Below are 17,196 nucleotides of genomic sequence, written 5' to 3'. Positions count from 1 at the left end.
CAATACAATTGAACTGATTTTTTTAAAAATCTTTCGCTGTTGAAAAGCTACACTCTTCTTCTTCTAAAGTAACTCTGTCTGTCTGTCTGTTACGCTTTCACGTCTTCACTGAACTGTTTTTAATAAAATTTGGTACAGAGATAGAGTTGACCTTGAGAAAGAACATAGGATAGTTTTTATCCCGGGCTTTTGAAGCGTTCTCTTGGAAACGCGATAGGTATAACCAAACGTGACGCGGGCGAACCCTCGGACGGAAGCTGGTAGGCTATATTCTATCAGTAGTTGCCATGGGGCGCGGGTGAAACCACGAGATACAACCAGTTTAACATAAAATTCTCGTTATTATGATATCACATATACACTTAATTAGCTTCATACAAGTTTTTATGTCGCTATTAAAATATCGTATGCCAGTAATTATAAGTTTAGTGTAATATTAATCCCTATAATTACAAACCTTATCATATATGCTAATATTATAAAGCTTTTTTTTTTGACTGCCTCGTTGGACTGAAGACCTGCAGCTGCGCAGGAAATATATAAGTAGTGCAGGCACATTTGCTTGGGCACAGATGCACTCACTATTCCTTCACTCTCATAGCGCGATGGGACGACAATCCGACACCACTGGAGAGAGATCACAAGCAGGACCGACATTAACGTGCTCTCTGCAGTGAAATACTAAGTCTATGGGCCTGAATCGTATATGTATCTGTGTTAGGTTAACAATACACGCTAAATCTATTAAACCAATTTAAACATATAGTTTTAAAAAATGGTCTTACTAAAAAAACTTAACGTGTGTCAAAAACTTGTCTAAAAAAGTGTGGCTGCAAAATGGACCTTATTTCAACGTCATAATCTGTCATTTTTTTGTGTTAAACTGACGTTTAATTGTTTTTGTGGTAAGGCGGAAAATTTTTAAATATTTAGTGCACACTCTACCACGTCTTTCCAAACATTCTTTTAAAAACCCACGTGCAGAAAATTGTATCATCAAAAAACCACATTTTTCCCACAATTCAACTAACACTACTCATAACTGTGCCCATATTACATGGCAGGTTGACTCCATCACCCCTTTACACCCCACCCTGACCCCACCTCGCCCCCCCTCGCCCCCCCTCGGGGTGCGGTAGCATCGTAAATTTAACTAATTATAACGGCGACCTATATCGTGTGGCGAGGGCAGTGTGGCGGTTTTTAATTATTATTATCATATTTTTAATGTTTTTTTTTTGTGTTGTGTGGTGGCCCTGTTTTCGTGGCCGTGAGTGTAATCTTGAAATAAATTGTAGTGTATGTGATTTCTCTTAAATCCCACTCCGTGCGAGAGGAGGTCTGTGCTTAGCAGTGGGACGATAAGAAGGCTGTAACTACCATACAAAGGGAAATAGATATAGTTAAAAATAATTAAAAATCTTCCTATCTCTCCCAAACAAAAATAATTCTTCATAGTTTTCTCAACAGGTAGGTACATAAAATGATGTTGTCAAAAAATAAATAAAGATATTAAGCTTTAACTTTGATTTATGACAAACTAAAATGTCTGATCGTTTTTACCTGAGCTATAAAAATACCATAAAATTGCCTGTATCAGCCTTTTTATGGAGAAATAAAGTGTTCGGACAAGCCTTGTTATTTTAACTCCCGTACAAATATAGTGATTGGTATTTTTAGGTCTGCTTGTCTTTATGAAACAAGAAAACAATAATTTTATTCTAACTGCCCCATAACGGGCCTGCTGGAAGAATTTTCTCATGAAATATGCTGTGCGTATGTACTATCTGTTCTATTTTTTTTCTTTTCTGTATTCTGTGTGTACATGAACTATTGAATAAATAAATAAAAAAATATTTTGAAAAGAAATATTAACTTTATTTGATGTGGTTTTAGAAGTCGATGTCTTAAGCTAGATGTTATTTATTTTGCTGCAAAAATGAGAAAATGAGGAATTGAGAACTTCCTCTGCTTTGGAAGTCGTTTAAAAATAAATAGATTTGATTGTGGTCGTTTTTATTGCAAACTAGTGTAAGCGACCCCGTCACTGAATTTTTCTTTTTCAGAAATATTAAAATCGACTTTCACTAACCCACTGCCTTTTTTTAAAAAAAATTTTGGTAAGTTGCATTTATTTTTTGAAAAAAATCTTCTTCGAGTCGCAATTTTGCTTTATAGAAAAATACTTTTTAATGACCAAGAGAGAGTTGAGTAAAGTTTTCCTTTGGACTTGTTCAAAAGATGGCGATTAAAGATAATTTTCTTTGTTCGGCGTCTGAACTCGCCTATCTTTAGAACTATCTGGTAGATTTTTTTTTATCTGATAGCCGACATTTTGGGGAGAAAGGCTGTTTAGTAGTAAATGGAGTTTAATTTGAAGAAAGAGTATTTGAATTTAAGCACTTATGCTCAATCGGTATTAATATAATAAGAAGGAAACTTATTTTGTTTGTATCCCAAAGGCTCGTTAGACTGTAGGTCCCGGCTGTCATTGAACATCTTTGGCAGACATACGGGTAGTCAGAAGCCAGTAAGTCTGACAACCAGTCTTACCAAAGCGTATTGGATTGCCCGGGTAACTGGATTGAGGAGGTCAGATAGGCGGTCGCTCCTTGTAAAGCACTGGTACTCAGCTGCATCCAGTCAGACGATAAGCCGACCACAACATAGTTGGGAAAAGGCTCGGGAGATGATGATTACTATAGAAGTAGCCTGCGCTATAAAAAGTCAAAATTTACCAACATTGCGAAGATTCCAATGATTTCTCATGCTACAAAAAAAAAGGCTTTTTTCCTCCCTATCCTAGTAAAGTGATGTGCGTGATAATAGGCACATATTACGTTTAATGAGGGGACAGTACGATATATTACCTACTTAGTTCTCGACGCATTGGGGTTCCGTATAAAAATGTGCAAACGGGGCCTTACTGTCGAGTATGTTTATGTGTCAATGTTATTTTCACCAGGGGCTGCGGGATTGTTCGCGCGAGTTACCGCGGCGCTGGTACATAAAGGGTTTGAGAAGGAACATGGTGGGTTTTAGTCAGTAAGAGTCTGACACTCCCTCACGCTGTACCCACAGCGGGATTTCCCAAAAAGTTTTATATCCACTTGAGAAAGGAAAAATTAGTGGAGATGTCATAAGGCAAGTATGGTCAGGGGCCTTCTTCTAGGCCAAATATCGTATGGTGGGGGTGGCCAAAACAGTCAGTTACAAGTAAACTAACGAAGCGTTCGGGTTTCTTAACAGATCTGTCGAAGAGTTTCGGCAATACAAAAATAAATTGGCGTGGGTAAAAGAAGGTGTGTGAAATGTACTAAAGCCAGATTTTTTAAACCTGCTAGTGCCTTTTAAAACTACATAAGTACATGTTTTATAAATTGATTTGAAAATATATAATAGTACAGAACCCTTTGCACACGTTTCCTTAGCTTGGTTTATAGGGGATAGTGACCTTTGCACTTTGGGACCCCTAGAATATATTGACCCCAGGGTCTATCTTGCATAATATTACTCTATCCTTCTACTGTTTACATAAACCAACAGACTTTGCTTATTTTATTTAACAACTAGCTTCCGCCAGCGGTTTCACTCGCGTCCCGTGGAAACAACTCCGCCCACCCGGATAAAAAGTAGCCTGTAGTTTTCTTCGATAAAGTATGTAACTATCTAACGCTGAAAGATTTTGATAGGTTCAGTAGTTCCTGAAATTAGTGTGTTCAAACAAACAAACTTTAAAGCATTTTAATATTAGTTATTTAGGTACATTTTCAAAAATAAACAGGCTCTTCATAGGTACTGTAGAGATGTAGTACTGAAGTAGATTAGAAGTAGGTTTTATTAATTGTAATTGATACTGGCCGGACAATGATATAAATAGAAATAGAATAGATTTATATTGAAGTATGTCACTTCACCCCCAGTCAGCGAATAAACGCAAAGTTGAAGTTATTATTGAATGTTTTAATTAAATAACCTGAAGATCCCCGGTTCCTAGCGCGCCACGCGCTACAGTACTCACTGGCTGTTTAGCCGAAACTACATCAACATAATTGAAATTTTGGTACACAGATAACCTAATCTGAGAAAGGACAAAGGCTGCTTTTTACCCTGGTGCGGGAAGTAGTTCCATCAGAAAGCGGGCGAAAACGTGGGGAACAGTTAATGATTTAATATGACATAACAGAATGTATGTATGTTAAAGTACCCTTATCTTAAAATATGGTTTCATTCATATTTCATGATATTCGACAATGATGCTTCGAGAAGTCTTTTGTCTCTGTCATTTCCTTGACAAGAGAGCGAGACACCTGATTGTGTCACTCAAATTCTCAAAATGAAGTGCAGAATATATTTTAAATGTATCTATTGAATTAGGTATATTTAAGTAAATGTATTTTTCTGGTCACAAGTTTCTTTAGTATTTCGTTATCTATAAAAAAATATGCATATACACTTTTTATATTGAATTGATGATGTTTTTTTTATTTAAACTTTTTATTTTGGTTTTTGAGATCCACTTATGACGAAAAAAAGTTTTTACCTATATAATTTTACTAAAGTTATTATTTAGTTATGTTCCTGTAAAAAAAAACATGCGGGCTTTTGCCCAACACTGGGAAAAAGGTAGTTAAATACGACAACATTGACAGTCCACTAAATACAAACGAAAAACAAACTATTTTTTAGTCGAACAAAGTGTCCCTATTTTTTGGCCTGAAGTGTAACCATATTTTTTTCAACGATCTAATTTTTACCGACTTCAAAATAAGGAAGTTCTCAGTTAGATCTGTGAGTATGTTTGTACGTGATTTTCGCACGTTTAGCTGAACCGATGTTGATGTGGTTTTCAGCATACTATTTGTCAGACAGACAGAAGTCGATTTTTTTAAGAAAAAAGTTTTGACACATCTTTTCTTCAGAGCTTTAATAGAAATGGTTCACACTTTAGGCCAAAGTAAAATGAGACACAATTTTTTTCTGACTATGGGTATCTAAACCCACACACACAGAGACACATTTTGTTCAGACAGTATTTTGCACACAATTATCTACTTACATAAATATTTTACTAGCTTGTGTTTTGAAAAAGAAAATACATTGTACTGTCGATCAATCTCATTTGTTGATGTAGAATCTACATTTTTTTATTATCTAATGTTCTATTCTCTTGGTGTTTAATGTTCGTCAAATATTTAGGAATACTATGTTTAAGAATAAACCTGAATTGGATCTTCAAGATACAGGTCATAGCCTAGTTTGAGGGTCACTGCCGAAACTGTACCTACTGTAATTCTTTTTGACAAATAAATAATTTTTCTTTTTATAAATAAGTTTACGTACATAACGCTCGCATTGTCGAAGTATCTAATACATTTTCAAAACTCAATCTAGTAAAATCAGTAAATACAAATAGTGCAAGAAACGGGTCAGTTTTGCAAAATTATGGCAACACCATCATCATCTCCCGAATCTTTTTCCCAACTATGTTACGATCGGAATTATGGCAACACCAGATTTCCTAAATATTTTGATTTATTATGACATAAATTTCACTTATTTTCATACTAAATAATCTTTCTTTTACTAGCGTCCCCACTCAGAGACATTTAATGGTTACTTAAGCCATTCCTTAGTGAAGGATTTGTAGGACATTCCGTCACTAAGGAGTGACTTAAGTAATCATTAAATGTCTCTGAGCCCCACTCACGTATAATTTTCAGGTTTTTTTTGCAACTGACTCAAATATTTATCATATTTTTTTTTTGCAACCGACCCGAACTTACACTATCTCAAACGCCACTAAACTACGGTACTTACCGACTTTATTATTATTATGCGGATGCTGATGGTGATGAGGCTGTGGTTGTGGTTGCTGAGCCATTTGCGGCACCAGCGCTGGGTGTGGGAGTTGCAACAATTTCGGTTCTAACTTCGTCGCAGCAGCCACAGGTATGGGACCGGCGTTAGTCATAGTCGTCATAGTAGCTGCTGGCATCATGAGAGCTGACATCGTTAACATTTTCGATCCTGTCGTGCAACAGAACTTTTACGCCGTCGGTTCAAAAATCCATTTTCTGCAACCACCGTAATCTGCCGTTCGATTTTTGTCACTGACACTTTTTTTCAATTTTTTATTAAAATGTTTTTTTTTTTGTAATTTTATTTTATAGTAATAATATATTTTTGAAATATATTATTAGTATGTTTAGGTTAGTAATATAAGACTACGTTTTTTTTAATAGATAGCTAGATCACATAGTTAGTCACTGACATAATTTTTTTGTTTATGTTTTACATTTACTCTAGGTTATATTAGTAGATCTGAAATTGCGAAATAAGGTTAGGTTTGGAATTTGTTTTTTTTTGGGTCGCGTTAATTATTCTTGCTTGAAAATAAAAGTAATAGTTTTATATAGAGCGCGTGATATTTCGAGAGATTATCAAAAAGTATTTAAATTTGAAAAAAAAAATTGATAAAGATTATTTTTGTGACTCAATTTAGTTGTCCTCGAATGTATAGTCAGAATTTTTTTATACACGAGTCGTGTTTAATATAGTAAAATAGTGTAGACTGTGGCTTTTCATCGAAAACAAAAATAAAATAAATATGTTTCAATGCAGATTCAGAGTTTCAACAAATCAAAAATAGTGAGATCCATAGGACGACATAGCCCAGTGTATAAGCTCTATGAAATGGTAAAAGGCCAACCATACAAATCTGGTTATTCTAACCTACAGATAGACATGTGTTGCTGGGGAGTTTGTTGCGCCACTTCTTCTTCCCAGCAAAAACACATAGGAAGTGGTGAAGGGCGGGCGTTTTGGGGACTGTCTTTTGTTTTGACGTTTGAAAAGTGCCAAAAACAAAATACAGAAACACATATCAAATACTAGCTTCTGCTAGCGGTTTCACCCGCATCCCGTGGGAACTACTTCCCGTACCGGGATAAAAAGTAGCCTATAGCCTTCCTCGATAAATGGGCTATCTAACACTGTAAGAAATTTTCAAATCGGACCAGTAGTTCCTGAGATTAGCACGTTCAAACAAACAAACTCTTCAGCTTTATAATATTAGTATAGATATTAACTCTCATTTTTATAGTCGGTTAATAAACAAGATATGATTTCAATACTCTGACCTATTTTTAAGCCCCGTCTATATTTGGTGTGACCCAATTTTTTTAATAGTTTACCGTGTCATAGCATCATATTAATTTGATGTATTCGTCGTGAAATATACGCGTACTCACTCATGTTATGAACTTGGTTTTCATTTGCAGTTTTCTCTGGTGTATAAAAGGAACTACTTCTCGCAGCTGGATAGAAAGTAGCCTATATGTTACTATGGTGTATAAGCTGTTGTTCTTAAGTTTCATCGAAATCTGTGTAGTAGTTTTTACGTGAAAATGAAAACAAAACGTAGTGTGATGTGATAGTTATGAAATTAACTCAAATAAAATTAAAATTATTTTATGGCAAAACTGTTGAACCAAATAAAATGAACGCCAAATTAATACGCCTATTTTTTTTTATTCTTATTTATAGGTCTATATACATTTTTGTTACAAATATAAAGTTTCCTCACAGCAATTTGGTAGTGAGAAGAGGATTTTTAATAGATTCATAAAGAGTGAAATATTTCGTAAAAAAATCGGTTCGTCTGTTTGCCATACAGACCCATACACACAAAAAAAATATACAACCCCTTTTCAAGGGTTAAAAAATAAACGTATGATCTTTGTCGGGATATTTTGTACCCTAACCCTAGAATGACAAGAGGGATTACATATTCACATTTTTTGTACATTTAAAACCCTTACAAATGCTGGTATATTAATTTTCTTGACAGTTCTCATCCAAATAAATAGGTTGTCAGGGAGAGGGGCTCGTCATAAGGTTAATAATGGCGTCCACGGCCGATTTCGGCCACGTCGGCTGTTCTCATGTAAGGAGATCAGCCAGCTGCGCAGGACATATTATAGTGCACGAGCATTTGCGCCGACACAGGTGCACTCACTATTCCTTCACTCTCATAACACGATCGGACGGCAATCCGACACCACCGGAAAGAGATCAGGAGCAGGACCGACATTTACGTGCTCTCCGATGCGCGGGTGAATCAATCACCAACTTCCAGACTGCGGGCTGCTTTGTGAAAGTTTAAGAAAACCCACAAAGTGATTTCGGCCCGACCCGGGAATCGAACCCGAGACCTCAAGCACAGCAGCCGCGCTTATGACCACTAGACCAACGAGGCAGTCAAAATACTTGTATAAATATAATAAAAGACATTCAGACTATTTTTTTTGCAAAATAGAATACCTTCCCTTTCATAACCCTCTGGATAAACTAATACATATACATACTACGACGTAGCGGGTACTACGGCGTAGTATCAGCTACGGCGTAGCCCGTAGCATGATATTTTAATTTCGTTCTTGTCAGATTTCTATATAAACCAGAAACGATTTGTTTAAGGAGGTAATTTTTGTCATCAACATTAAAAAAAAATATTATATCGACACTGGAAGAACTATTCCTATAATACGTATAAAAGTCTATTTTCGTACCTATCTCTGTGACAAATATCATCTTAATCGATTCAGGTATTTTAGCGTGATTGCGTCACATACAGAAAGAGGCACAATTTATACTGTTATAGTTATCGGCACGAAACTTGAGCTCTGACCTACATCTGCGCAGAAGTGATTTATTAGCAAAGAACCAATCCCGAGTGACGGCTATGACGCGATGCACTGCGGGCCAATCACCGCTTTAGCCCGCCCCCGCGCCTCACTTCATACCACAAAAGGGACCCAATAAATTACTTCTGCGCAGGTGAAGGTTAGAGCTCAAGATTCGTGCCGATAACTATAATAAGAGCTTATCACAATAAAGTGTAGAAAATTGGTCACCCATCCAAAACCCGACCTCAAACGCTGCTTAACCTCCCCGAGCTATTTTCAAATAACGTTAATATACATCAAATCAATTCCGTAGGTTTAGCATATTATTACTATATCTATATATAACTTAATTAAAAACAAACATTGAATATATGAGGGTAGAAGACCCTTTTCAGAGATTCGCCGGGAGGGATAGCATATGTATATATAATTTGCATATTATATGTCTGTTTGTGGTCTTGGTAGCCTAGTGGTTAAACCACCAGAATCTCAAGTATGAATGTTTGTTCGATTCCCCGTTAATGTCATCCTGGCTGTTCTCATGTAAGGAGATCAGCCAGCTGTGCAGGACATATTATAGTGCACAAGCATTCGCTTGGACACAGGTGCACTCACTATTCCTTCACTCTCATAGCGCGATGGGACGACAGTTAGATTCCAGATCAGGCAAGCACCAAGGCAACTTTTCTAAGTTATATGTATTTTCTAAGTGTATTTTAGACACCAATGACTGATTAAAGGTGAAGGAAAACATCTTGAGGAAACCTGGACTCATCGTCATCTCCCGAGCCTTTTCCCAACTATGTTGGGGTCGGCTTCCAGTCTAACCGCATGCAGCCGAGTACCAGTGTGCCACAAGGAGCGACTGCCTATCTTATATGCCCAACCCAGTTGAAAGCATGGTAGGAAAATCATATAATAACGAAATAAGTTTAGTACCAAATTATAAAGAAAATAAGGTTCATGTATTATTCAAATGTTAATTATCTTTAGGTACTTCTATACTAATATATTAAAGAGAATTTTCTTCTGTTTGTTTGTACCCTAAAGTAAATCGTATTTAAAAAATTATTTCACTGTTTGGACGCTACACTATCCCCAAGTAATATAGGCTATATTTTATCCCGGTACGGGCAGTAGTTACCACGGGACCCGGGTGAAACCGCGGGAAATCAGCTAGTCTTTGTTTGAACCCTAGGTTCCGAAATTATTTATTAGTTTGGAAAAAGTCTTTCACGGTTAGAACGCTACACCCTTCCCGAGTAACATAGGCTATATTTTGTCCGATTACGAAGAAGAATTTCTCCCGGGTGAAATCGCGTTAAAACAGCTAGTTTTTAACAAACTTCGAGATAATAATATTCAGATGATGATGGAAATTATTCTTCTTAGAAAAAATTAAGTATTTCTGTTAACATTCCCTTTGAAATATCTCGACCTTTATGAGTTTCGTAAAATAAATACAAGACTATTTCTGTTAGAGTAAGCGCACACTGCAAACTTTTAGTCGGCCGATAGTTTGTTTGCGCTCATAAATAAGTATGAAGATGAATGGTAGTACGCACATTACAAAGATCATGTATTTAGCCGGTATCAGACCAACTAAAATTTGAGAGCTCGTCTCGGCTAAGTCAAAGCAAAGTCTCGTGGCAAACTTATAAGGTTAAGCAACGCTTGGCGATCGTCGCTTGGCGGTCGATGGATGGGTGACTTGCCATAAAGAGTTCTTCCATGTTTCGGATGGCACGATAAACTGTAGGTCCCGGCTATCAATTGAACATCTTTGGCAGTCGTTACTGGTATTCGGAAGCCAGTAAGTCTGACAACCAATCTTACCAAGGGGTATTGGGTTGCCCGGGTGAGGAGGTCAGATAGGCAGTCGCTCCTTGTAAAACACTGGTACTCAGCTACATCGGGTTAGACTGGAAGCCGACCCCAACATACTCGGGAAAAGGCTAAACAGCTGATGGGACTGACTAAAAACATTGATTGGAATTAAGATTTTCTTCAAAAAATTTTTGGCAACGGTCGGACGACTTTTTAGTCGCCAGTTTGCAAGTACTCACTGAAGTAAAACGGAATAGTTAAACAGTACATTTGTGAACTCAGAGAGAAATAGTGGGGCTCGAAATAGAGGTGGCTCGTGGCTACCTTAGATTTGTATCAAAGGGAGTTTTTAGGGGTGCTGTCCAATGTAATTTGTAGAAAAAGATGCTTATTTATTTAGCCTAATTTCAGTAAATGGATTTGATTTTGACTTTTTCGCAATATCCTCCTAAAGCTTGAAGAGTTTGTTTGTTTGAACTTTGAACGCGCTAATCTCAGAAACTATTGAAGTGATTCGTCAGATAGTCCTAAGGCTATGAGCTACTTTTAAAAAGTGTAAGCGACGTAGTTGCCACGGGACGCGGGTGAAACTGTAGGTGAAAACTTTTCTCTTAAGTTCGTAAGTCATCGTCATCTCCCGAGCATTTTCCCAACTATGTTGGGGCCGGCTTCCAGTCTAACCGGATTCAGCTGAGTACCAGTGTGCCACAAGGAGCGACTGCCTATCTGACCCCCTCAACCCAGTTACCCGGGCAACCCTGTACCTCTTGATTAGACTGACTTCTGACTACCCGTAACTACTGCCAAGGATTTTCAATGACAGCCGGGACCTACAGGTATTCCTAATATACCTATTTAGGTATTATATTATGAAGCCCGACACGCTCTTGGTCGGTATTTCATTCTTTTATTAAAGAAAATGTTTCAAAACTATGAGCGAGTCTGGGGCGCAAAACATAGTTTGTATATGTTACCGGCCGAACCCGATTTTAGGCCAAACCAGTTTTGCCTAGGCTCAACTAGTTCTTCCTATACGCGTTAGGATTAACTAGTATAGCCTAGTCCAAACTAATTTGTCCTAAGCCCGATAGGACGGACCAGTTTAGGCTAGGCAAAACTAGTTGATCCTAATATCAATACGCACACTCTAGGATAAACTGGTATGGCCTAGTCTAAACAATAAACAAATGTAGCGAGGTCGGAAAGTAACTGAACAAACATGTCAAGAACTGCAGCTACGAAACATTCTGTTGGATCAGGCCAAGGTTTTGTAAGATGCAGCTGCAACAAGAACTGTTCCACAAACAGATGCCAGTGCAAGAAGGCAATGATACTCTGCAATTCTAAGTGCCACCAAAGCAAACCGTGTAAAAATAAATAACAATTTTAATAATTAACATAATACTCGTATGATTATTGCTTCTTAAAAAAAAAAACAGTATTATTTGTTATAGTGTGATTGTCTGTATTACCAATTATTATCCATAACTTTTAGCGACAACAATTTTAATTTGAGATTTGATTATTGCTTCTATTAAAAAAAAAAACTTACCTATCATCTGTTAGTTAGCTACATATACGTAGTATTATTGTTCGTATTATCAATTTATCCATATAGTTTAATAAAGATGATTATTTTTCTAAACACGGAGTAGTTTATTTAGTTCATCTATTTATTTGCACTCTTAGATATGTATATGTTTTGACTAGGCTATAAGTACCAGTTTATCCTAGAGTGTGCGTACTTATATCAGGATCAACTAGTTTTGCCTAGCCTAAACTGGTCCGTCCTATCGGGCTTAGGACAAATTAGTTTGGACTAGGCTATACTAGTTAATCCTAACGCGTATAGGAAGAACTAGTTGAGCCTAGGCAAAACTGGTTTGTCCTAAAATCGGGTTCGGCCGGTAACATATATATTAAAACATGTTTTGCCTTCATACCCTACAAAATATTCATTACGAAATTCGTAGTGATGGGACACGTAGCAAAACTGTCGATGAAGTTTATCGATAGTTTAATTTTGTATAAGTTGGTTTAATAGGAGTTGTTCGTTTAGTATATATGTCACCGTAAGATTACAAACATCGTTAGATTACAATCTATCTCGAGAGATTGTAAACTGTCGAATTATTGTGAACCGTAACATCTGATTGCAATTTAACGCATTATTTTTCGCTATATTATAATCTATCGATGAGAAATTGTCAAATTGTCAACTGTCCGAAAGCTCTCCCTGATTGGTCAGTCTTTTTGTAAGATCGACCAATCACGACCAGCTGTTCTGTTGCCATGGAGTTCCCGTAGAGTTAGGAATGAATTTGTGTTTGCAGACAAACTACCTAATTGTTTTGTTTTTCTTTTTTATAAAAGTTTCTTATAATTTTCCAATTTCATTTAAATAAAACTACTTTTACGGATTTCATCGCGGTCGGTTTTAAACGTCGGGATTAAATAATATAATATAACCGCGATAAAATCCGTAAAAGTAGTTTTATTTAAATGTCTAATATTCGCGTAAGTGTCAGAAATCAATATGTTTCCAATTTCAATTTGTGTTTGAAGAATAAATATTTCGTTACAATTGGTTCTCTCCATATGTCAGGAATATAATTTAAATACTCGTACTAAATAATAAATACTTGAAGAATTTTTGAAGAGCATTTATTTTATTTAACTGACACCTCTATTTCATTCCTAACTCTACGGGAACTCCATGGGAACAGAACGGATTATTGGTCGATCTTACAAAAAGACTGACCAATCAGGGAGAGCTCTCGGACAGTTGACAATTTGACAATTTCTCATCGATAGATTACAATATAGCGAAAAATAATGCGTTAAATTGCAATCAGATGTTACGGTTCACAATAATTCGACAGTTTACAATCTCTCGAGATAGATTGTAATCTAACGATGTTTGTAATGTTACGGTGACATATATATACCTAATTGGTAATGAGACTATAGGGCTACCCCTATATTATATAGTCCCCTAAACCCTACGGTTTGATTCTTGAGCTTGACAGCGTTTGTAGGGAGTTTAAAGTATTTTAACTTTTGATGTGAAAGTTACATACTTTTTGACATTATTATTATTGTTTTTAGTTGCATATTAAGTAAGTTTATTTTAAGTTGCATGTAAATATGTGTATAACCTTGTATACATCAAATAAAACTCTCATTTGCACCACTTTTTGAAATAGAATTGTTATAGAGATTTTTTTACAATGGGGTTTCGAGTTTCACAAATAATAGTGTTCAGGAGGTCAGATAGGTAGTTGATAACTTTGTTTCTTAGGTTGATTGTACCCTTTTATAAAATATATTTCAGACAGAAATAAATATGTGAAACAGTTTATTTATCTAGGAAGATTACAGCCTAATTTTTATCTGAGTATGCGAAGTACTTTCTATTGGATGCATTTATACGAAAATCCCGGTTAGTCCTTCATAATAAATGTGTCCTAAGCATTTGTTTCCCAGACTAATAAAAACAATTGCCCATATTCTTATAACTTCAACAAGAAGTTACGCTTATCATCATCATCATCATCCTCCGAGCCTTTTGCCCAACTATGTTGGGGTCATCTTCCAGTCAAACCGGATTCAGCTGAGTACCAGTGCTTTACAAGGAGCGACTGCCTATCTGACCTCCTCAACCCAGTTACCCGGGCAACCCAATACCCCTTGGTTAGACTGGTGTCAGACTTACTGGCTTCTGACTACCCGTAACGACTGCCAAGGATGTTCAATGACAGTTACGCTTATCACAACTCTAATATATAAAACGTCACGTACGTAGGACATAGGCATGATACGTGTTCCGTTCACGTAGCGTTCTGCGACAAAATTGAAATATTTCTAAGAGTAAGCACACTGCAGACTAAACAGTCGGCCTAAAGTTGGTCCAATGCTTGGCAATTTTCTTATTGTAATGAAAATCATTTTCTAAATCACTCATGAATGATCTGATCAAAAACTAAATAAAAAAACGTTTATTCAAAGTAGGCTGAAAAACAGCACTTTAAGAATTTAAGAGATATCCCCCAAAAACGCCCGTCTTTCACCTCTTCCTATGTTATACCAATCAAAGTTTTCAGTCAGTCTGATACCGGCTAAATACCTGATCTTTGTAATGTGCGTAATACCATTCTTCTTCTTACTGACTTCTGAGTCCAAACAAACTATCGGCCGACTAAAAGTATGCAGTCTACTGGTACTCTAAGGGTACACATTTTGAGAGCTTATAGGGTTTCTAATTAAAAATATGTGTCATTTTCAGGACAGCTGGCAGACTTTAATTATGGGAAAGTATGTAATAAACATATTTACACGAATTTAGGAAATATTTTTTGTAATAAAACTGTTTTATAGGGCTCGTGGCTAAGTAACAGCCACACGGTTGCGATCATAAGGTTAAGCAACGCTTGGCGCGGTCACCATCTTGTCATGACGAGTTCCTCCGTGTTTCGGAAGGCACGTTAAATTTGTGGGTACCGATTGTCATTTGAACATCTTTTTGCAGTCGTTACGGGTGTTCAGAAGCCAGAAAGTCTGACAACCAGTCTTACCAAAAGATATGTAGGGTAACTGGGTTGAGGAGGACAGATAGGCAGTCTCTCCATGTGGCACACTGGTACTCAGCTGAATGCTGTTAGACTGGAAGCCGACCCCAACATAGTTGGGCAAAAGGCTAGGCAATGATGATCCGCGAACTAATCCCATTAGTCTTGATTTATCGACCATACGACTGTCACAATGACCCAAAAACTTATCACATATCAAGACCATTTAATTAAAACCATTACCAACTTTCCCGAGCCAAATTAATTAACCTAAAAAAGTATTCGTCATCCCAAAAGTAAGTCATTAAAAATTTATCGATATCGATGTTACGATGTCCCATCCCTAGCTGCTCTAATTAGTGACTTGACGGCTTTCAGTAATGAAATTTTGAACGCGAGCAAACCCTAGGGACGGGCGTAGCGAGAACTTTCATGTTTATCGATGTATACAGGGTGCTACTAAATGGAATACATCTATGTATAGGATGTTGTGTTTTGGGAAAGTTTGTTATTGTTAATTTAATATGATAATCTTATCCGACTTCGCTTAAGAAAGGTTATGACTTTAGCCAGCTTAAAGAGAGATTCTACCGGTGTCCGTCGCTGTTTGTCTCACCGCATGTATCTCGTGGTGTACTCGCTCTAGCAAACAGCAACACATTGCGTGCGAACATTACTAACATGTCCGCGACACTGCAACCGCCGCGCGAACACATGCTAGCTGTGGACTCTCGAGTTCACAAAAAAGATCGGTTTCTAAATGTTGGTAATATCAGTCCTGCTTGTGACCTCTCTCCGGTGGTGTCAGATTGTCGTCCCATCGCGCTATGAGAGTGAAGGAATAGTGAGTGCACCTGTGTCCAAGCAAATGTGCGTGCACTATAATATGTCCTGCGCAGCTGGCTGATCTCCTTATATGAGAACAGCCGTCGTGGCCGACAATCGCTATGTTATTTATTCGTTAAAAGTAACTTATTATAGTGATACTACCTATATGTAATGTAAATAAATGATTTGCAGTATTTTAAGATGGAATCCTTACTAATATTATAAATCGGAAAGTGAGTTTGTTTGTTTGTTTGTTCCGCTTTCACGCCGTAACTACTGAACCGATTGCTTTGAAATTTTGCAGACGTAAAGTTAGAAGTCCGGATTAAATAATAGGGTACTTTTTATCCCGAAAAAAATAGATATTCCCGAGGGAAAACAAAAATATTGTTTGCTTGATGGATGGATTGTAGATGGCGCTGTGTGTCGTTTAAAATTTAAAACAAGGTAATATATTGCTAACGAATATAAACATGTAAATTTAGAAGCTAAATGATACGATAATGAATCCCCGAAAATGAGGAATTCCCGAGGGATGATGTACAATTTGTTTAATCGTCTAAACTGTTTTTTTTTTACATCTACTTATATATTGCAAACGAATATGAACATATAAATTTAGAAGCTAAATGATACGATAATGAACCCAATTAGCACCAAAAAATGAAACGGTCACTAAAATAAATGAAAATATTTTGAAACTAAAAGTAGGTGTTCCGGTGATGCTCATGCGTAATCTCGATGCCCCTAGACTGTGTAATGGTACCAGGCTGCGTGTCACTCAGCTTGGGCGGAACATTATTACAGCCACTATTTTAACTGGCGCAGCAAAGGGTGAAAGTGTACTCATTCCTCGGATTCCGATTATTCCAACAGACCTCCCATTTCAATTTAAAAGACTACAATTTCCTATAAAGGTTTCATTTGCAATGACCATTAATAAAGCACAAGGCCAAACTCTAAGGGTTGCTGGAGTACACTTAGAAAAACATTGTTTTTCGCATGGTCAGCTCTATGTAGCGTGTTCCCGTGTTTCCAGTGCCCAAAATCTGCATGTTTTTGCTCCACAAGGGAAAACGTATAATATAGTGTACCATTCAGTTTTGGTTTAACAACTAATCGTATCCAGCGTTACATCGCGCTTCTTAGATTTTTCCGTGGGAATGAGAAGTTTTCTTATAGTTGTGATTTAACCGAATTCCACGCGGGCGAAGCCGCGGGCGGAAAGCTAGTATATAATAAAGGGAATTTTTCAAAATGTTAATTATAAAAATATTTAATAA

General features: G+C 36.9%; 1 protein-coding gene across 2 annotated transcripts in view; it reads right to left on the bottom strand.

Moving 5' to 3' along the window:
• Positions 1-6,144, bottom strand: part of LOC110378958 (cytotoxic granule associated RNA binding protein TIA1) — a 46,815-nt gene extending 40,671 nt beyond the window's left edge. For both annotated transcript variants that reach the window (XM_049840230.2, XM_021338423.3), the window contains exon 1: positions 5,821-6,144. In XM_049840230.2, the coding sequence (XP_049696187.1) occupies positions 5,821-6,022 (202 nt within the window). In that variant the 5' untranslated portion in view covers positions 6,023-6,144. The remainder of the gene's footprint in view (positions 1-5,820) is intronic.
• Between the last annotated feature and the right edge of the window lie 11,052 nt (positions 6,145-17,196).

The sequence above is a fragment of the Helicoverpa armigera genome, chromosome 31 (genome assembly GCF_030705265.1).
Source record: "Helicoverpa armigera isolate CAAS_96S chromosome 31, ASM3070526v1, whole genome shotgun sequence".
Lineage (NCBI taxonomy): Eukaryota > Metazoa > Arthropoda > Insecta > Lepidoptera > Noctuidae > Helicoverpa > Helicoverpa armigera.
This window is presented reverse-complemented; position numbering and strand designations above follow the sequence as displayed.